This window comes from Peromyscus eremicus, chromosome 5 (assembly GCF_949786415.1).
Source record: "Peromyscus eremicus chromosome 5, PerEre_H2_v1, whole genome shotgun sequence".
NCBI classification, from domain to species: domain Eukaryota; kingdom Metazoa; phylum Chordata; class Mammalia; order Rodentia; family Cricetidae; genus Peromyscus; species Peromyscus eremicus.
The window spans coordinates 135,189,783-135,211,882 of record NC_081420.1 but is presented as its reverse complement, the minus strand read 5'-3'; the positions used below and the strand labels follow the sequence as shown (position 1 = coordinate 135,211,882).

Genomic DNA, 22,100 nt, shown 5'->3' with positions numbered 1-22,100 from the left:
AGGGCCGAGGGAAGGGCGGTCGGGCCCCCGCGGACTGCAGGGCAGCGGAGTGGCGTCCAGCTGGGCGATGTGGTGGGCGAGTTCTCGATGAAGAGAGGGCCCAGAGTCGGGGGGACATTTTAAGCATTTGAACGGGTTGGGACAGTCATTCTCGCAACAAGACAACTTTGAAACGTTGCTATTTGGTACTGGATTACCCTCCCGTGGGCGCTATTTAACGAAGCAAACAAACCAGCTGCGTCCTTTTTCTTTTACCTGATGGTTGGTGGCTGTCCCCTTTGATGGTTGAAGGCAGCCAAACATTCTGATCGGTGTGGCAGCGCCTCCTTTGAACTCGATTACTCGGTTTAGCGATCCATTTTAAAACAAGGTTTCTAGTTCTGCCCGTGCGAGATAAGCAACGTTCACCAGGCACAAGTACTGCCTTCGTTTATTACATCATTTCAGGCTTGGGCAGAGCCGAGGAGATTTTGCTCCGACCTGCACTTGAATGCGTCTTCTCTAAACCCTCAGAAATGTGAAAAGCTGCTCCAGGATTTAAAATTTGTCACTTGGATTTACTATGGCTTGTGGGATCTTATCTCCTCCCGAGTTCTCGCTTGGCGCCTAGAGTAGGCTGTAAATGACTGAGGGGTTAATCTTCTAAGTTTGTAGAATTATATGCAACTCATTTGTTATAATTATTCCCACTGTGCTTCATCAGGAAGCAGTGAGATTTGTGAACTCCGGGGGCTGTAGATTAAGCCTCCTGGTCCTTTGATAAATAGTTTAATAGAAGGCGGTGAAGGGTGAAGTTCGCATTTCCCCACTCCTGTGTAAAGATGAGCTGTTCTTTTCCAAAGAAGGGAGGAGAGAAAGAATTCAATTCGCATCTTAATTTCCATTCTTGTTGCACTTGAGTTAAAGGATAAAAACTTAGAATTATGTGACGACTGCTTTTGACAAATACGAAGACCATATAGTGTAGTTCTTGGTGCATTGTTTTAAGTCTCAGATAGCAGGACTTTCGACAGGAACCACCATTGCATCGCTAGAACAGCCAGTAGTATTGTTTAATGATTTTTTTTTCGTAAGTTTCTTCTTGCAAAACCCATGTTCAAATTCCAAGGTTAATACCGCTTCATAAAACATTACCTAAGGCCTTTTGATTTTTCTGAGAATTGTTTTTAAGAATTTTTTTTTCTTCCTATGGTCTTGCTGCATGCAAATTGATCATTCCCCCCACCCCCACCCCAGTCCTTATTTCTCAGTTGAACTCGATGCAGTTTTTCTTCCCTCTCTTCTGGAGTTTTGGCATGCTCATTTTGGTTGTATGGTGGCTGCCCAGACCTTTCTTGTGAGCACCGAATTTCTTTTTCTTTCTTTCTTTCTTTTTTTTTTTTTCTTTATCATCTAGCACTTTGTGCTTCAGCACTCCCAAAACACCTCCCCTGTGGCCTGATGGGTAACGTTGAGTGACTGTGTGGTGGGCCTTTATGGATGCTTCTTGAACCCCACTCGTAGGCATTTATATTCCCCCCCCCCAATAAAAACAAAAATGCACCACTGCCCAGGTCAAGCTGGATCGACAAGAATGGTCCTTGGTCGGTTGGGAACCTTACTCGTTATTATTTTGTTTATTAGGCTCTCCAGAACGTGCCTTTGTAGAACACAATTAGTATTGCAGGAGGTTTTGTATTAGCACACCCAGGTCGAAACCCTTCAGAGATGCTCTTTTCACACTGGAAGACAGCTGTGAGCAACACTTCCCCCCTACCCTAAAATGACTCAAATAAGGCAAACTACATACACACAGAAAACCCAGTGGAGTTTGGAGGCAGGAGAAAACAGTGCTGTGGGGACACTCAGCCTTGGGAGATAGCAAGGGTCTTAAGCAGAGAATTGGAGTGGGGGACAGGTATGTAAGGCTCAGTGTTGTGTGGGGAGGAGGGTCAGGTCTGCAAAGTCCTCCCTGACCTAGGCAAATCTTCTGACTTACCCGGGAGATTGAGAGGGTGGGATGGAACCCGGAGGTAGCCCTGCTGTGAGGAGGGAGGTGAGAAAGCTTTGAAACTCTTACTGCTCCAGGTGTGGTGCCCAGGCTGACTTGTACCTGGTGACAGCCATCTTTGGTTTGTTACTTCTGTGCCACATGTGGTGAGAAAAAGAATTTCAGAACTGGTCAGGTCAGTTCTAACTTAAAAATTTTAAAGACAGATTCTACAAGTTCATAGTTCAAAGGCCAAAGGAAACAGAAGTGATAGACAGTGAAAGTCAGTCTCCCTCCACCTGTTTCCGGTTGGCAGCTTCTTGTAACTGGTGCTGACTTGTAGTGGGAATCTACGTAACATCCAGATTGTCTCAAGTCGTTTACACTGTTCATTTATTTCTGTGCATTACATGTGTATCCATGTGAACATATTCTTTCTGTTTCACACCTGCATACACACACACACACATACACACACACACACACACACACACACACACACACACACACACACACCGCCTCTATGGTCTGGATGCTCCTTTGAGCTTTTATCTAAAAGTTACCTTGACATACCAATTACATATCCCTTCCTGGGCTGATGTTAGGGCCTCACGTGGATCCACTGGAGGTGTGTTTGTCTAGTGAAGTAAGTCTTCAGTGATGGACACGAGTGCTCTGTTTTCTGTTGTTATACAGGTGAACCCTTTTGGCTTGTTTGGATTCTGCCTATGAGAAAAAGTTAGTAGCTGTATAGATAAAATATTAAAACAGCTCTCCACTGTTGTCTCAGTGAAGGAAGCAGTTGCTCAGATCAGGCTTACTGAAACTAAGCTGCTGGGGTTTTTGTTAGTTTGCTGTTTTTTGAGACAAGGTTTCCAGGTTCCTCTCTTGGAACTCACTCTGTACCAGGCTGGCCTCGAACTCAGAGATCCACCTGCCTCTTCCTCCCAAGTGCTGGCTAAGCTTTGATTTTATGGTTCTCGTTTGTTCCATAGCTCTGGGACTTGAAGTGTCAATTCTGCAAGAGTGTCACAGTACCTGGAGGGATCCGATATGACATGGACTGTAAAGAAGGAATGCTGCAGTTAGGGACACTTGATTTGTTTCTTTTTTCTTTTCTGGTTTTGGAGACAGCTCTGGCTGCCTGCTCTCCTTGCCAGTGTTTGTGCCTCAGCGCGTCCCCCCCCCCCCCCCCAACTGACAGGACTGTAGACCTGGGCCGCCATGCTTGGCTCAGTCATTACAGTTTCAGCTGAGATGGAGAAGTTACTGTATTTATTAGAATGACACAATACTTGTGAAGTTAAGGCTTTTTTCTTTAAAATTTTAAGACTTATTTTATGGGTATGAAAGTTTTACCAGCATATATAAGTGTGTACCAATGCATGCCTGGTGTGTTTGGAGGGCAGAAGAAGGCACTTAGATTCTCTGGAACAGGGGTTCCCGGTGGCTGTGAACCATTTTATGGGTGCTGGAAACTAAGTGGGTCCTTGCAAGAGCAACAAGTGCTTTTAACCACTGAACCATCTCTCCAGCCCCAAGACTTTGTCCTATAACTAGATGTAGACTAGTCTGTTGTTAATAATCATTAAAGTATTCCAGTAAAGCACTGTTCAGAACCTTTAAACAATGTTAGTTTTCCAATTCTTTGTTGGTTTCCTTTGCTTGTGAAGGTCATTTCTTTTTAAATACATTTTCTTCCTAGTGGTTATCTCCTTTCTTCTTTCCTTCCTTTTCCCTTCCCCTCCCCTCTCTCTGTTCTTTGAGTCAGGGTCTGGTTAAGTAGCCCAGGCCTGCCCTGAACTTGCAACCCTCCTGTTTCTGCCTCTCATGTAGCTCGATGAGAAGTCTGTCACCAGGAATGAATGGCTCCATAGGCTTTTTCAAGCCCCGTTTTACTTAGACACACTGATTTTCAGATCTCATTTGGATTAAAATAGAAATGTTTATCTATGGGTTGATGGGATTATGAGAGACTTTTGCTGTTGGAGGTGGGAGAGAGTATAAATTGAACTTTTCAAAAAAGACTAAAGAAAATTCGTGTGTGTGTGGGGGCGGGGGGGGGGGGGAGGTGAGTGCAGGTGCGGTGGAGACCAGGAGGTGTTGGATCCCCCGAAGCTGAAGTTAACAGTGGTTGTGAACCAGCACGTGGTTGCTGGGAACGGAACTGCCTTGAGGTAGAGGAGGACATGCTCCTAACTGCTGAGCCATCTTTCCAGCCCTTCAAAGAAACTTTCTATACATACTTTCTTTAAGTCAAAAACTTCAAAAAGCTTAACTGAAAGTGGTAAAACTAAGTTTCGTTGTGTGGCAGAGGTACAAAGGTGCTGTCTGGGATAGAGAAGGGTCAAGATCTTCATTTTTCACCTTTCTCCCATTCCTGGAGCACTTACTGAATGTATTGCATTTGTGTTTTTAAACTCACATGATGATATGTAAACGAGGAAGAACCCTTTTTTAATAAACGTGTTGCAATTAAGCTGGGGGGTTTTCGTTGATTTTTAAAAATACAGGAAAGGCGCAAAGCTACACAGAGAAACCCTGTCTCGAAAAACCAAAAAAAACAAAAAAACAAAAAAACAAAAAAAACTCTGTTTGACTGGTGAAGAGAGATTTGGTATGAGGGTTGTGGTTTTGTGTGCCATTACTTCTAATTTATATGACTGAAGTCCTCATTGATTGGCAGAATACAAGAGAAGAGCACCTTTTATAAGTTTACTTCGGCACCTTAAACATGAGTATTGTCAGGTCTCTGAAAAAAAATTTTATTTAAAATTTTATTTGAGATTTTATTTTTTATTTTATAGGTATATGGGTGTTTTACCTGCATGTATGGTACGTCCGTGTGTGTATGTGTGTGTGTGTGTGTGTGTGTGTGTGTGTGTGTGTGTGTAAAATGAAGGGTGTTGGCTATGAAACTGGCAGTTGTAGGACACTGGGAATTGAACCCAGGTCCTCTAGAAGAGTAGCCGGTGCTCTTAACTGCTGAGCCATCTCTCCTTTTTATAAAGATTTTATTTTGTATTAAGTACTCATGTGTGCATGTGGCCATGGAGGCTAGGGATGGTAGATCCTTCTAGACCTAGAGTTTAAGGCAGCTTTGAGCTGCCCACCCTGTGTGCTGGGACCAAACTGAAAGTTTCTTTTGATTCTGGGGTTTGTTTTGTTTTGTTTGTGGCTGGCTCCACTTTGTAGCCATGCTGGCCTGGAACTCTGCTCTGTAGACCAGACAGACAGAAAACTCAGAGAAACCTGCCTGCCTCTGCCTCTGAAGTACTGGGTATATAAGGAGTCAAAGGCTGTAGGATTTTTGATGAACTATTTTTCCCCACCTGATTAATTGAAGGATTTAAATACCAAATCCTTCGATACCAAACAGTTCTTTCCCCCAGTGCAACTATTTTTATTTTAATCCTTTAAAAATATCTTCTTGGCCCCATTAGGCAACAGAATAGAACTAAACACGATTTAATCTTTTTGTATTGAGTTAGGGCTGGCAGTATGTGCTCTACCACAGGAGAGATGGTGGGAGATACAGAGGAACCTGGAGAGATGTGAGGGCGTCATCATATTCCCTCACCTCTCCCCTTTTCTCCCTCACCCCCCCTTGTTATAATTTGCTTTTGAAAGTAGAGGAACAGCCAGGTGGGCATGGTGACACACGCCTGTCATCCTAGGTAGGAGACTAAGAAGCTCAAGACCAGTCTGGGGTACATGAGAATCTGTCTCAAACAATGACAGGAGCCAAAGTGAGGGAAAGATGACTTGCTCCATTTGCTGGTTAGGTCGGAAAATACCATTTTTTTTCATTATTTTAAAGAAGACAGTTTTCTTAGCATATGGAAGAAGGCCTTGATTTTGACACTGGTCTCTATTACCTGACTTTTTCTGGAAGTCCTCCTACCCTTCCTTGCTTGTTGGGGCAGCATATTTGAGTTCTGTCATGATGACGGCTACCTAAACGTTCATGTAGGGACATACTTTGTGTGGTGATTGATTGATTGAGATGGTGTCTGGACTGGGCTTTCAGTCCTCCTGCCCCAGCTTTCCTAGTGTGTGGATTCCAGGTGTGTGGCATCATGCCAAGCTTGGTACATACAGTTTTACAGAGACAATGCCAAGTTTTTGTAGGGTCCCGTCAAGTCTGAAGGGAAGGTGGCCTGCTGGAGGGTACCCCCTGGGCAGGGGTGTGAGGAGGGTGGCCTGCTGGAGGGTACCCTGGGATGGGTCTGACTCGGTGAGCCGCGAAGCGTGCCCCCCCCCCCCCCATCCCTCTGTAGCTTTGATAGCACAGGTTTGTACTGGGGGAAAACAGAAGGGCTCCAGCTCTGGGAAGGACAGCCTAATTCCCCAGAGGAAACCTTACACTGTGTGTGTTTTTCCCCAGAACTAAACTTGTTTCTTTGATGTGTGTACAGGTTCTGGTGAATACTGCCTGCTGTGTTTTGATGTTGGTGGCTAAGCTTATCCAGTGTATTGTGTTTGGTCCTCTTCGAGTGAGTGAGAGACAGGTAAGTGAACAGATTCATGTAAAGAAACTTCAGGGCCTGGAGAGATGGCTCAGAGGTTAAGAGCACTGACTGCTCTTCCAGAGGTCCTGAGTTCAATTCCCAGCAACCACATGGTGGCTCACAACCATCTATAATAAGATCTGGTGCCCTCTTCTAGCCTGCAGTCATACATGCTGTATACATAATAAATAAATCTTAAAAAAAAAAAGAAAGAAACTTTAAAAACACTATTATATTTGGTATAATTTCACTTTCTAGTGTTACTTGTGCGTGCGTGCGTGTGTGTTGCATATATGAATGAGTGCACTCACCTGTACTTGGCACATACGGAGGCCAGAGGAGCATTTTAAGTGTCTCCTCCTATTTTTCCTCCTTAATTTTTCAGCTGGGGCCTCTTCCTGAGCGAGGCTTAGTCATACATGCTTGTAGGGCTGAGCCGCCTTCCTAGTTAGTCCTCAGACTCTTATTTACGCAGATTTTCTTGTCCATTTGGAATTAAGTAGTGAACATCATGCAGTTTTACCCTGGAACTTCAGTATGTTTTCCAAGAGCAAGGACATCTTTGTGAGTAGTCAGAGCGCAGTGACAGAACCAGAAGTGTTAGCCTTGATCTTTGTTTCATTGTTCTCGGGAGCCCGTCTGTCCCGTTATAACTGGTTCTTCATGATTCTGATTTGTTGAGACAGGACCTTGCTGTGTAGTTCTGCAGGTCTGGAACTTGCTCTGTATACCAGGCTGCCATTGAACTCCGCAGTCCTCACGTCTTAGTACCCAGTGCTGGAATTATCGCTACTTCTGGCTCAGAAGCTCCTTTTGATACTTCATTCTTCAAAATCCCTTCAAAATCTCCTCTTCTTCAAAGCTTTGGGTCTTTCTGAGTTGGAAGTGGACCAGCCTGTGGCAAGCTGAGTGGCGGCACTTGGCCTTCAGTTCTTGGTTTTCTCTAACGTGTTTGGTATCAGGTCACAGTTTGCAGGAAACATTACCTTCAAGCATTTGAAACTTTTGCAGTTAACCCAGCTCAGCCTTTTCAGTATAGAACACATCTTTTATGCTGCTCTTTGTTGGCTTATTTTATTATTAATGCTACCCAGTAGCATTTATTATGAACTATTTTGAGAGCCAAGCAGTGATGGCACACACCTTTAAATCCAGCACTTGGGAGGCAGAGACAGGCGGATCTCTGTGAGTTTGAGGCCAGCCTGGTCTACAGAGTGAGTTCCAGGACAGCTAGGGCTGTTAGAGAAACTCTGTCTCAAAAAACAAACAACCAACAACAACAATAAAAAGAACTATTTTGATTTAAGACTCCAAGAATTGACATAGATTCGCTCCATGGGTGCTTAAAGTTTAAGAAATAAGACTAACCTTAGAGGCAGAGACACTGACCACCTAGGGTGGAATAAAGACTAAAAGTGAAGTAGAGCCGTAGAGCAGTGAGAGGGTGTTTAGTTTCTCTCTCTGTGTTTTTAAAGATTTTTTTTATGTATACGAGCGTCTTACCTACATGTATGTAAGTGTGCCATTTGCGTGCCTGGTGCCCATGGAGGCTAGAAGAAGGAATTGGATCCCCTAGAACTGGAGTCATAAATGACAGAGGGTTGTTAGCTACCATGTGGGTGGTAAAGTAGTGTCCTCTATAAGAGCAGCAAATGCTTATAAGCACTGAGCATCTCTCCAGCCAGAGAGTTTTTGATTTTAAATATATTTAAAACATTTAATGCCTATTATGGCATTTTAAAAAGCACATTACAGGCCGGGCGGTAGTGGTACATGCCTTTAATCCCAACATTCGGGAGGCAGAGGCAGGCTGGCCTCTGTGAGTTTGAGGCCAGCATGGTCTCCAGAGCGATTCCAGGACAGCCAGGTCTACACAGGGAAACCTTGTCTCAACAAACAAACAAACAAATGAAAAGAAAAAGAAAAAGCAGTTATGCATTAAGTCACTTAATTCACCACCTATTCTGTGAGACACAGAATTATACTAAGTGTACTTAGTATATACTTAGTATACTTATTATACTAAGACCTATTTTATAGCCTGGGGAGCTGAAGCATGAAATGTCAAGGACCCCACAGTTGTGCAGTAGCAAAGCGAGGAATCACAACCGATAATACGTCAAGTTCTCCTACTTTCCCTGCCCAGGAAACAGATATTCACCCAGGATTCTAGGCTTTCTCTGTTGGGGCATGGTGTTTGGAACCAGGGTCCACACTAGCTATATACACTGTGTAAGGGCAGAGGTAGCATTGCTGCTGGGGTCTGCCTTTGTGGTGGATAGAGCTAGAAGAGACTCTTCTCTTTTTTTTTTTTTTCCAACTTAACTTTGTTCTTTGAACACAAGGTATCTAGTCAGAGCCCTATTTAAATTCTCAAATTAATTCTATTCTTTGTGTTGGGGTCTTATTGACCTCAAACTCAGGACCCTATTGCTTCCGCCATCCAGTTCTGAGTGCTGGAATCAGAGGTACCCCATAACCATACTCTGAGCTTTAACTTTATTTTAAATTTGTAAGTATTTACAGTCCTTAAAAATCATATATTAAAGTCCATTTTGAAGTCATGCTTTTGCTGGGCATGGTGGCACATGCCTTTAATCCCAGTACTTGGGAGGCAGAGACAGGCGGATCTCTGAGTTTGAGGCCAGCCTAGTCCACATAGTGAGTTTCAGAACATCTAGGGCTACATAAAGAGAGCCTGTCTCAAAAGAAAGAAAAAAAAGTCATTCATTCATTCTTATCTTTACCCAGATTCTTACTACCTCCATCAATAGCTGGGTAGTCAGATATTTTAATACCTGTAAGAGCTAGAACTTATTTGTTGTCCCCTTGCCCCAGGAAAGTGTCAATGTTTAAAACTGAAGGTTTTTGATTTGAAAAAGATTATAAGGACTGGAGAGATGGCTCAGCAGTTAGGAGCACTTACTGCTCTTGCAGAGGACCAGGGTTTGATTCCCAGAACCCACATGCTGGCTCACAACCATCTGTAACTCCAATGTTGGATGTTCCAACACTTCTGACCTCTGGGAGCACTAGGCACTCACGTTGTGCAGATATAATATGGAGACATTTGTACATATAAAACAATTAAAAAATAATATAGCAAAGAAATAACATAATCTACTGCTTCTGGAACACCTTAACAGTTGTTTAGAAAGCAGGTGACTATTAGAAATACTAAGACCTTTGTAATCTTCCTTTAAATAGTGCTAAAGTAGGAACTCATTCAAGTATATGTAACTTCATAAAATATTCTTTGGATAGGGGAAAATTAAAAACGATTTGAGTCTGCCTGTTACCATTAAGTCAATATGCTGATATGTCTAGAGAATATTTACCTACATTGGTAAAATTCTTACACTAATAGGTGAGAGAAAACTGTTAAAAATTAAAATATTTTTATATTGGACAAAGGAAAAAAGATAAATATTAAGGACATTATTTTATTTTTTATCTTGTTTTGGTTTGGTTTTAGTTGTGGTGTTTTTATTTTATTTTATTTGTTTTTTGTTTTTTGAGACAGGGTCCTGTGTAGCCAATGCTGGCTTCCCAAGTGCTGGGATTGCAGGCAGGCACAACCATACTTAGCTATGTGGCTAGACATAGTTGTAAATTTTTTCTTGTTTAAAATATTTTATTGATTACATACTAGCAAGTGACATTTTAATTTTTATTATTTTCTTGTGTGGAGTATATGTGTGAGCATGTTGTATACATTGTGTGTGAGCCATCCCCCAGCTCTGCTTAATGTTTTGATTCTTTAGAAAGTCTAATCTTTTCTATTGTTGATTAAGTCAGAGTGCAGACGTTTTAAAATAATATGATAACACTTGCTGATCTTTTCTACTGTACATGTAAATATAAAATTCTTTCTTTCTTAGTACATAAAGACTAGACTAATACAACTACTTTTTAATGGCTGAAGCTTCCTAGCTGTTCCAGATCACAAGTTTCAGTTCACAGATCACTTGGGCTGTCTTATCTCTATATGTTTTCTTCGCCTTCTGTGCAGAGTGCTCCATAAGCTTGCTTTTGTTATGTTAACATCTCTTAGGTAGACTCGGTATGATGGAACTCACCTTTACACACTTTTTTCTTTTTAGCATCTCAAAGACAAGTTTTGGAATTTTATTTTCTACAAGTTCATTTTCATTTTTGGTGTGCTGAATGTCCAGACTGTGGAGGAGGTGGTGATGTGGTGCCTCTGGTTTGCCGGCCTTGTTTTTCTGCATTTGATGGTTCAGCTCTGCAAAGACCGATTTGAATACGTGAGTTTTTAACCAACCTCTTTCATTGCTCAGTCACATATGTGTGCCGGGTTTAATGTAAGAAGTAATGTGAGAAAGTCACAGGTTGTGTGCTTGGGACAACTCTCAGAGGGGGACTTCTAGGCCATTTATCACGGCCTGTTCTTGAGGTGCTTCTGTCTGTTTTCTAGCGCCTGCCCCCATCCCAGTTCCCCAAGCACTATAGTCACTCCCTGCTAACCTTACCTTAGGTCAGTGTGAAGGAGCTGTGATGTATACATTGTATACAACTGAACTCTTCTGGATGTTTTCTGTTCCTGTCTCCCATATTTCCCCCCTTTGCCCTGGTTGGTGGAGCTTTTCTTCTCATTGGTTTGCACTGTTTTTCTTGGGGTCAAGACTGAATGAGCTACTTCTGCTTCCTGTCTGGGTATAAGATCTGCCTGTGACTTCAGGTCAGACCTGCATGGTGAGCACCTGATACAGCCTGAGGCAAACAGGTTTGAAGTGCTGCCTCCCCTGAACCCACTCTAGGACTTTGTGTCCCTCTCTTACTCGGTGTTCATGGAGATGGCATTGCACTTCTTTGTGAGTTAATCTTACTCTTAAAGGCTTGCTTTCTTTTCCAGTTCCATTCTTGTTAAAAATAGGAGCTTCTAGCCTTCTTTTCTGGGCTGGTTGTAGCCTACACTCAGTACAGATGGAATTGTAACTCCAGGTCTCTTTTCCAGGCAGTCACTTGTCTTGTCTAGTATTAACATAGCAGTATGAGTGGTAGTTCTGTACCTGATTCCTTCAGTTGTTCTATCCCTGACAGGCTAGGCTCCAAGTGAACTCTGAGGTGGAAGATTAGAGCAAGACAAACAGAAACACAGCAGAACAAGACACTGTTCTGAGTCCTATATACTGTTAGAGGAGATAACTGAGCATCCTTCTAGAGATTACAATCTCATGGTAGGAGGATACTGGAGAAATGAGATGAAAATATAGTGTATATTGTATCTGGTAAATTAAATGATAAAGACTTAAAAATCTCAAAAATTCTCACAGTAGACTTTGGCTTTTCGGTGTTAGTGTAGTGCCCCAAGCGTAGCTCCCGAGCTTGAGCTTGAACTCTGAGTGCAGTTGCCGTGGTGGAGGAGTGAACTAACGGTCTTTCCTGTTTTGTCCCTTTCAGCTTTCCTTTTCTCCCACCACACCCATGAGCAGCCACGGGAGAGTCCTGTCTCTGTTGATGGCGATGCTGCTCTCCTGCTGTGGACTGGCAGTTGTCTGCTGTGTCACAGGCTACACCCATGGCATGCACACCTTGGCTTTCATGGCTGCGGAGGTAAGGTGCTGGACACAGTCATTAGATTGCTAAACATTTTCACGGAGAACAGAAGGTTGATGAGAAACTATTTTAAGAGGTATTTTGTCTTTGACTGTAACAGGCATTTTTCCCCCCAAGGCAAGGTTTTTCTGGGTAGCCTTGGCTGTCCTGGAACTCAGAGATTTGCCTCCCTAGTGCTGGAATAAAAGGCTTGCACTAACCACTGCCTGGCTTTAACAGGCATATACTGTGTTCCTGCTTTTTTGGGTACTGGTACCGAATGCTTTTATATGTGGTATTTCATATAATCCTTGCTGTAACCTAGTAAAAGAATGATTTTTCTCAACAATTCAACAGCTAGGGAGCTGGGTTGGCAGGTCAGAGTACTTGATGTGCAGGTATGAGGACCTGAGTGTGGATCCCAGCACCAATGTAGAAAGCTGGGTATGGCTGTACGTACATACTTGTAACCCCAGTGCTGTGTGGGGCAGAGGCAGGAGGCTTGCTGAGGCTTGCTGGTTACCGGCCTTGCTCTAGAGAGAAACCCTGTTTCAGGATAATAAGACAAAGAGTGACAGAGCAGAACACCTGATGTCGTTTTTGGGCCTCCAGGTGCACATACACCACATACAGCAGTTACCACATGCCAGGGACTGTGGGGGAAACTTTTTTCCTGTGCTGGAGATTAAACTAGGGTTTTGTACATTCTGGACAAGGGCTCTACCACTGGGCCACAGCCCAGGAGGAATCATTTAAAATTCTTTACACATATTGACTCATTATTAATTCTGCTTGTGGTGGAGGAAGAGACCCTGAGGCCTAAGGTATGAACTGTTTGAGGTTTCAGAGTGGTTAATGCAGTTCAAGTCCTCTCACTCCAAAGTAGGAAATGTGTTCTCCTTATGATACATAACAAAAATGGTCTGTGGTGAATAGTTATCATGTTTTATTTTTAAAAGCTGAATTAAAATTTACGTAATAGCCGGGTGGTGGTGGCGCACACCTGTAATCCCAGCACTCGGGAGGCAGAGCCAGGCGGATCTCTGTGAGTTCGAGGCCAGCCTGGGCTACAGAGCTAGTCCAGGACAGGCTCCAAAGCTACAGAGAAACCCTGTCTCGAAAAACCAAAAAAAAAAAAAAAAAAAAAAAAAAAAAAAATTTACATAATAATCATTTAAACACTGTTCATTATTTTATTTTAAAGGAATTTTATTTTCACGTGTATGTGTGTTGCTGGAGATTGATCTTAGGGCTTTTAGTCATGCTAGGCAAGAGTTCTACTACTGAATTATTTCTAGCTCTCTACGATTTTTTCTTTCTGTCTTCTTTCTTTTTTTTTTTAAGATTTATTTATTTATTATGTATACAGTGTTCTGTCTGCATGTATACCTGCAGGCCAGAAGAGGGTGCCAGATCTTATTACAGATGGTTGTGAGCCACCATGTGGTTGCTGGGAATTGAACTCAGGACCTCTGGAAGAATAGTCAGTGCTCTTAACCTCTGAGCCATCTCTCCAGACCCTCTTTCCTTCCTTCTCTCTTTCTTTCTTTCTTTCTTTCTTTCTTTCTTTCTTTCTTTCTTTCTTTCTTTCTTTCTTTCTCTCTTTCCTTCTTCCTTCCTTCCTTCCTTCCTTCCTTCCTTCCTTCCTTCCTTCCTTCCTTCCTTTCCCTCCCTCCCTCTCTCCCTCCCTCCCTTCTTTTCTTTTATCTTCTCCTCTCCTCTCCTCTCCTCTCCTCTCCTCTCCTCTCCTCTCCTCTCCTCTCCTCTCCTCTCTTTTCTCTTTTCTTTTCTTAAAGGGCCTCACTATGAAGCTCTGGCTGGCCTGAAACTCTTTATAGACAAGGCTGGCCTCAAACTCACAGATATCCACCTGGCTCTGCCTCCAGAGTGCTGGGATTAAAGGTGTGTGCCACCACTGCCCCACTTGAAAAAAAAAATTTTAATGACATTTATTTATTTCATGTGTGTGCTACAGCATATATGTAGAGGACAACCTGTGAGAATAGTTCTCTTCTTCCACCATGAGTCCCAGGGTTAAATTTACAGTGTCAGGTTTAGTGACAAGTGCCTTTACCTACTGAGCCACCTCACCAGCCTGGTTATTTATATAGAATATTTCTTTGTTCCTTGACAGTTTTATCCATGAGTATAATATATCTTGCTCATGTTCATCCCCAGCTTTCCCCTGGACTCCCCCTGGACCTCTGCAACATGCCGCCTTTCCATCTTCACATTCTTCCTTTTCTTTAGTACCCTGTGACTGAGTACAGTTGGTACTTCTTGCATACTGTAAGAAGTGCAGGATATCCTCCCTGAATATTTAAAAGTAAAAAATGACTTGTTAAAATTTACAGGAGATACTATTTTTTTCTCTGTTCCATAGAAACCCAATTAAAAATTAAAGGTTTGTTTATTTTTATTTTATGTGTATGGGTGTTTTGCCTACATTTATGTCTGTATACCATGTATGTGCAGTGCCTATGGAGCCTAGAGGAGGGTGTTGGATCCTCTGCAATTGGAGTTATAGACAATTGGGAGCTGCCATATGGGTGCTGGGAACTGAGCGTTGGTCCTTTGGAAGAGCTGAGCTATCTCCAGCACCCAAAACCAAAGTTTTTGTATGTCTCAAAATTTTTTTTAGTTTTATTTATTTACTTTTTATGTGTCAAAGTGTTTTGCCTGCATGTATGTATATGCACCATGTGCATGCCTGATGCCTTCAGAGGTCAGAAAAGGGCATTGGACTCCCTGAAACTGGAGCTACAGAGAGTGGTTATAAACCACTATGTGGGTTCTGGGAACCGCACCTGGATCCTTTGCAAGAGCAGCAAGTTCTGTAAATTACTGAGCCATCTCTTCAGCCTGTTCATACTCTTTATATTCAATAACTAATATATTTACCTTTTCCTCAGCCAAAGACAAACTTTATAATTACTTTTACCTATAATTGCTAATTAGAAAAATGAAATATAGCAATTCTTTTATTTGTGATTTTGCTCTCCATAGTTTCTGTCATCTTCAGTAAGCTGCTAACTGAAATTATTAAGTGGAAAATTCTGGAAATAACAATTCATGGTTTTTTTTTTTTTTTTTTTTAAACTAAGTGTGGTGTGTGCTCTGCTACTCAGCTCTCACACTTGGCCCCACAATGTAAGCTGTAAGTTCTGCACTCTTCTGAGGAGCACAGTGACACTGCGTGCTATGCTGGCTGAAACATGAGTCATTTCTTTGTTCAGGGTATCCACATTGTATATGCTACTCACCCACTAATCGTTCACCTACAGTAGGTCCTAGTGCTTGTGTTTGAGTGTCCTAGGTACTTTTCTGTTGCTGTGGTAAATACTCAACAACGCAACTGAAGGGAGAAGGACTTTGCTTTGGTTCCTGTATATACTGAGGGATAGTCCATCTTGGCAGGGAAGACGTGGCAGCAGGCAGAGAGGCAGAGATGCATGGCGGCAGGAACGGGAAGCTCATTTATCACATTGCGTCTGCACTGAGGAAGCAGAAAGCAAAGGATGCATGCTGCTGCTATATTCTCTATCTGTTCAGTCCAGGATCCCAGTCGGGAGGGTTTCCCAGTGGATGGGTCTTCCTACCTCAGTTAACCTAATCAGGATAATCCCTGTAGGCATGCATAGAGGCCGTCTCCAGGTGGTTCCAGATTCTGTCAAGTTGACAGTCAGTGCTAAGTATCTGCTTAATAACGACCACGGTGTACAAGAATAACAAACCAAAGGAAGCGCAGGTATAAACCAGGAAGACAGGCTACCTTTAGTGTTAGTGGTAATGCATTAGTGCATATAGGAAAAAGCAGTTTATATAGCAAGTACACCTTGGTATCCCAGTGCTCAGGATGCAGAGGCAGGCTAATCTCTGAGTTCAGGGCCACCTGATCTATATAGTGAGTTCTAGGACAACCAGAGCTATATAGTGAGACCCAGCCTCAAAAAAGAAAAAGAAACAACATACCTACTTTGAATAAGAGAGATCTATGTAGTAGCTTTTCTGAAGCTAGTTATCTATTCTCAAAAGAGATTAGGTGTAAATATTTAGAAATTTGTTAGATGCAAGGTGAAAGTTTCTTTTTGCCCAGAGTATAATGTGGTGCCAACAAAGTTAGAAAGGGGGCGGGGCTGGAGAGATGACTCAGCAGTTCAGAGCACTTACTGTTCTTGCAGCAGATCCAGGTTTCATTCCCAGCCATCCACATGGACACTTACACTGTCCTTAACTCCAGTTCCGGGGATCCCACACCCTCTTGATGTCTAAGGGTACCAGGCATACATGTGGTATGCATAATGCACATAAAATAAATATTCAAAAATTTTTAATTAGGAAAACATTTAAGTGCATAGCAAAAATATTTGTAGTCCCAGTTGAATATGTATCTATGAAAGTATGTAACAGTGTTCCCTCTTAAAAAGACCTATTTGAAACCATATAGACATAGTAATTAGTTTGCTTTAAATGTATTTTATTACGAAGTATTATTTGAATGATATTATTACTTGCTTTTTTGTTGTTATCTTTCAGTTTAATAGTCTACCACACTGAGAAAAAGATATACCTAAAAGTAAACACATTTAAAGTAGGCTGAGGGGCTGGCATGGTGGCACATACCTATAGTCCTAGAACCCAGGAGGATCTCTGAGCTTGAGGCCTGCTTGGTTTACATACCTAGCTTCAGGCCAACTGAGACTACATAGTGAGACCTTGTTTCAAAAAAACCAAAATAACAAAGAGCCCAACTCCCTTTTTTAGGTGATCCCCAGGCAGTATACACTTGCCTTGAACTGATTCATCATGTGTTGAGGTTATTGGTGTGTGTGGTCATGTGTGGCTTGAGGAAATATTTGTCAAGGCCAGTTTGTATTAAAAAAAAAAAAATACCGAGCCGGGTGTGGTGGTGCATGCCTTTAATCCCAGGACTCCATATGTAGACCATGCTGGTCTGGAACTCACAGAGACCCTCCTGACTCTGCCTCTTACATGTTGGGATTAAAGGCTCATGCCAGCCGCCCAAAAATATTAAGTCTCAACCAGTTGCTTTGTGGCTTGTTTAAGAAATATTTTGTTAGCTGGGCGGTGGTGGTGGTGCACACCTTTAATCCCAGCACTCGGGAGGCAGAGGCAGGTGGATCTCTGTGAGTTTGAGGCCAGCCTGGTCTACGTAGTTAGTTCCAGGATAGCTAATGATACACAGAGAAACCCTGTCTTGAAAATCAAAAAACAAACAAACAAATAAATAAATGCCATGAGAGTCTTATTTTTCGTTTGATTCCTTTATTCTCTGTTGTTCTGGTAAACGAAGGGTACAAAAGCCTGAGGGTAGAGCTGCTGCTCCTGTGTAGTGTGTGGTTGGCATCACAGTGTTGCCCTAGTGAGATGCCCTTTCAGGGGACCGAACATGGTGACTTAGTGACATGTCACTAGAAGAAGATTCCATGGAAACTGGGGTTGAGGAAGTAAAAGGGTGATAAACTTGACCCATTTACTTCTCATCTTGTTTGTTTTTATTTTGTTTTATGGAAATATGCTCTTTTTAAGTAAACTAAGAAGTATTTCTCTTTTGTAGTCTCTTCTTGTGACAGTGAGGACAGCTCATGTGATTTTAAGGTGAGTAGAAATTTTGGAGGGGTGATTGACATTTACTTCAGTTGATTTCGAGATGTAATAGTTTAAAATATATAAAAATGTGACTAAACTATAACATGTTTAAGTTAAATCTTCTTGTGATGGTAAGTTAGCATGTTTTTCTCTTTTTCTGTCTAAATTGTAGATATGTAATTCACCTCTGGGACCTCAACCATGAAGGGACTTGGGAAGGAAAGGGAACCTATGTGTATTACACCGATTTTGTCATGGAGCTCACTCTCTTGTGCCTGGACCTCATGCACCACATTCACATGCTGGTGAGTTCCCTCAGAAAGAGCTCTGACAGAGGACTGAGATTTTCAAGATAGGAACCCTGGTTTGTATGTTTAAAAAATGAAGTTAAAAAAAAAAAGACGATGGCACATGCCTTAATCCCAGCACTCAGGAGGCAGAGCCAGGCAGATCTCTGTGAGTTCAAGACCAGCATGGTCTACAGAGCAAGATCCAGGACAGGCACCAAAACTACACAGAGAAACCCTGCCTGGGGGGGGGGGGGGGGAATTGATGAACCACTTAAAAACATTGAATGAACGTGGTTGAGCACCCTTCGCCTTTGGCAGCTGGGTGTAAAGCCGTGCTGTGGACTGCTTTCCTTGGTGCCCAGCTCAGGAGGTGATGGCTGTACCAGGAGACTTAGTTAACTCTGCTGATAGTGAGCAGAACATTCTTTGAGAACAATAAAGGGTTTTCCCTATAGTGTCTGTGGCTTTCCCACTGAACAGTTGCTCCTTAGTGGTGATGGGAATTCTTGCTGCATTTACCTCCTTATAGATTTACAGTTTTTTTACTTTGCAATTAAAAACAAAGTGCTTGTACTTCATATCTGCCGCCTTAAATTGGTGTGTCATAAATGTCAGTGTTGAAACAGGGTCAATCTAGCACTTGGGAGGCAGGCAAAAGCAGGAGAGTCAAGGTCAAGGGCAGCCTAGGTGTATGCTGAGGCCCTGTCTCAAACATCCAGGACTACCTGGGGATGTTTCTGAGGTGGAACATTCCGCTGGCATATTCAGTGCCCTGCTTTAGTGGTCCCCAGCACTAAGGAGGGAGATGTAAGTCTCCTTGACAGGTGAGCATTTTAAAAGAAATCTAACCAATGGGCTGGAGAGATGGCTCTGCAGTTGACTGCTCTTCCAGAAGACCTGGGTTCAATTCCTAGTACCGACATGGCAGCTCACAACTGTAACTTCAGTTCCATGGGATCCGACACTTTCACCCAGACAAATGTGCACATACAAAAAAAAAAAAAAAAAAAAAATCTAATGATGGTGAGAATCAGTTGAGTCATGGAGACTTATTTAAAAACTCGTCACAGTAACATTTAAGTCACTGGGCAGAGTGCCCAGTTCTCATTTATAAGTGTACTTTTTGAAAATGAAGAAAACAACATTTTATATTTTTTAATTTTATAAATTTTATTGTAAAAATCTTGCAAGTAAATAAACATTACATACCAAATTAAGCAGACCCAAAGTCTATACAACATAATGAAATTATATATAGTTAGAATTGACATTTGAAATGGAAGCTTCACATTTTGTTGTATTTAACTGGTTTTTTAAAAAAAATGCTCTGTTACATTGTGTGTGTGTGTGTGTGTGTGTGTGTGTGCGCGCGTGCGCATGTGCACATGAGCGTATATGTGGATGCATGTGTGTTCAAGCCACAGTTTATGTGTGGAGGTCAGAGGACTACTTGGCGGAGTTGGTTTACTTCTTCCACCAGGTGAGTCCTGGGGATCGAACTCACATTGTCAGACTTGGCAGGAGGCACCCACAATTACCTGCTGAGCCCATTTCACTGGCCCTTTAACTGATTCTTATATATTTAAGTACATGTTCATAAATTGAGTTCATATTTTGGACATACAGTTTTTGTGTGTGTTTGCTAGTGCAGTACGGGGTGTCAAACCCAGAGACTCATGCGTGGCAAATGAGCATTCTGCTTGAGCTACATTCCCAGCCAGCTTTTTAATTTCTATGTTATAAACATTTCCTATGCTATCAGCTGGTCTTCTATCCATCCTAATATCTTCAGATAAAACTTTTATCACATAGCTACACTATGATTTAATTATGTACACCCTGAAATGGGCTGTTTAAATTATATTTGTTCCTTTGCTATTTCAAGATTTTATATAATTAAAAAAAACATAAGTTAATGTATTTAAGGTAGTTATATATTGTCTTTTTTACTCAAAATATTATTTTCTTAGTAAATTAATATTCAAACCTACTTTGTATAAAATGTAGCATTAAAATATATTCATAAATTATTCCAATAAATATAATCTATATTTTATATACATATAATTCAAATAAACTTTTATATAAATTTACAACTTGCCTATTTTTCTTTTTTTTTACATTTTATAAAATCTTTATTGACAAATAATTCACATAGTATACAATTTGCCTGTTTGCACAATTTGATAAACTTTAGTCCAGCATCCTTATAGGCCCTTGACACCATCACCACTTTCTATTTTAGAACATCTCTGCCTTCAGTTTCATATACACATATAATGTATGGCGATTACATTCCACCTTATTTTTTTAAATGAACATAATATTTGCAACTGTAACCATTTTTAAGTTCACAATTCAGTGGCGTGAATTACATTCAAGATATTAATTACACTCATATTCATTAATTACACTCATGATATTAATTTCATTGTGGTATTCATTGATTACATTCGCAGTACCCATTCAATAACTAAACTATATTTATGATATGATTTATTACATTCATGATATTATGTCCTGATACTACTGTCCGTTTGCGGGGCTTTTCCATCACACAAAACAGAAACTCTGTACTTAGGAAATTATTGCTTTATATTCCTTTCTTCTCCATTTTGCGATAACATCTAATCTTTCTGTCTATGAATTTGTATATTCTATATATTTCATGTAATACACTTCTATAGTATTTGTCCTTTTTTTTTTAATGTAAAAACATTTTATGGGGCTGGAGAGATGGTTCAGAGGTTAAGAGCAGTGGCTGCTCTTGCAGAGGTCCTGAGTTCAATTCCCAGCACCCATATGGTGGCTCACAACCATCTATAAGAAGATCTGGTGCCCTCTTCTGGTATGTAGGTATACATGCAGGCAGAACACAGTATATATAATAAATCTTTAAAAAAAAAATTACGTACAACTGCAGGAGAAATAAATACACAGATAGCTTGAACATAAAAACAGGTTATAATTCAGAAGTTCAGGGTTATTTGAAACTGGAAAATATTTTCTCTGTAGAAAATAGTGAAAATGATAACATTTTCTAATAAGCCCTTTTAAGCCAAATAATAGTTGAATTATACATATAAATATTGATTAGATTCTGGGATACAGAAGAAACCTATCTTCATCTGTTCAGAGAGCTATGTTTTACTTAAGTTGTGTAAGTGAGATTTCTATTCACCTTTCCCTTCACTGTTAGATTTACGGCAGACATTTTTCTATAGGCTAATCCATAATCTAAAAAGATTTTAGCCTCCCCTCCTGAAAGTACAGCCAGCATATTCCTTCATTAGCTTGATACGGTACAAATTCTTATCCTAATAGTAAAATGTTTCACTAAAGCTTACCCAGTGATTGGACAAAACCAAAACTTATTATAAGCCGCAATCATCCTAGGGTCCCCCCTGCTAGGTAGCCTCCCTGGATCTGTGGGTTACAATTTGATTGTCCTTTGCTTTATATCTAGTGTCCAGACTGTTTTTCGTTTGGGCATCTTGATCATTTCTATATTTTCTCTTTTATAATTGCATGGATGCTTGGGCTGGGGATATAGCTCAGCTGGTAGAGTTTTAGCTTAGCATGAATTTGATCAACACACCTTTAATCCCAATACTTGGGAGGAGGAAGCAGGAAGATTAGGGAGTTCAAGGCCACCCTGGGCTACAGGAGATTGAACCAGTCTAAAAGAGAAACAAAGCTGGGAGGAGGAGGAGGAGGTGGTGGTGGTGGTGGTGGTGGTGGTGGTGGTGGTGGTGGTGGTGCACACCTTTAATCACAGCACTAGGGGGGTGGAGACAGGAATATAAGGTGGGTGGAGACAGGATCTCCCCCACATTCAGTCAGAGGATCCAGAGAGGTAAGAAGTGACTATGGCTGCTCTTGCTTCTCTGATCTTTCAGCTTTACCTTGATATCTGACTCCTGTTTTTTTTGTTTTTACCTTTATGTCCATTTATTTTATGCTGAATTTATTCCCGTTCCATAAGTTTTTGTTTCCTCAGTTTCTTGTGGGATATAGTTTTCCTCTGTGCGCCATCCTCTTCTGGCTTTGGAACAGCTTGTTCTTTTCCAATGAGGGTCATCTCGATGTGGCAGGGGAGCTCACGTCGGGTTAATCCGGCCATGAGCTCCGTAAGTTCATCAGTGCATCTTGGGTGCTTCA

General features: G+C 41.6%; 2 protein-coding genes across 2 annotated transcripts in view; one reads left to right on the top strand and one right to left on the bottom strand.

Moving 5' to 3' along the window:
• Positions 1-412, bottom strand: part of Ogfod1 (2-oxoglutarate and iron dependent oxygenase domain containing 1) — a 76,183-nt gene extending 75,771 nt beyond the window's left edge. Inside the window, exon 1 of the mRNA XM_059264567.1 lies at positions 256-412. The gene's annotated coding sequence lies outside the window, so the exon portion shown is untranslated. The remainder of the gene's footprint in view (positions 1-255) is intronic.
• The window catches only part of Amfr (autocrine motility factor receptor), a 42,872-nt gene that overhangs the window by 506 nt on the left and 20,266 nt on the right, over positions 1-22,100 (top strand). The window contains exons 2-6 of the mRNA XM_059264561.1: positions 6,388-6,480; positions 10,584-10,748; positions 11,905-12,057; positions 17,618-17,658; positions 17,822-17,954. Coding sequence (XP_059120544.1) covers positions 6,388-6,480; positions 10,584-10,748; positions 11,905-12,057; positions 17,618-17,658; positions 17,822-17,954 — 585 coding nt within the window. The remainder of the gene's footprint in view (positions 1-6,387; positions 6,481-10,583; positions 10,749-11,904; positions 12,058-17,617; positions 17,659-17,821; positions 17,955-22,100) is intronic.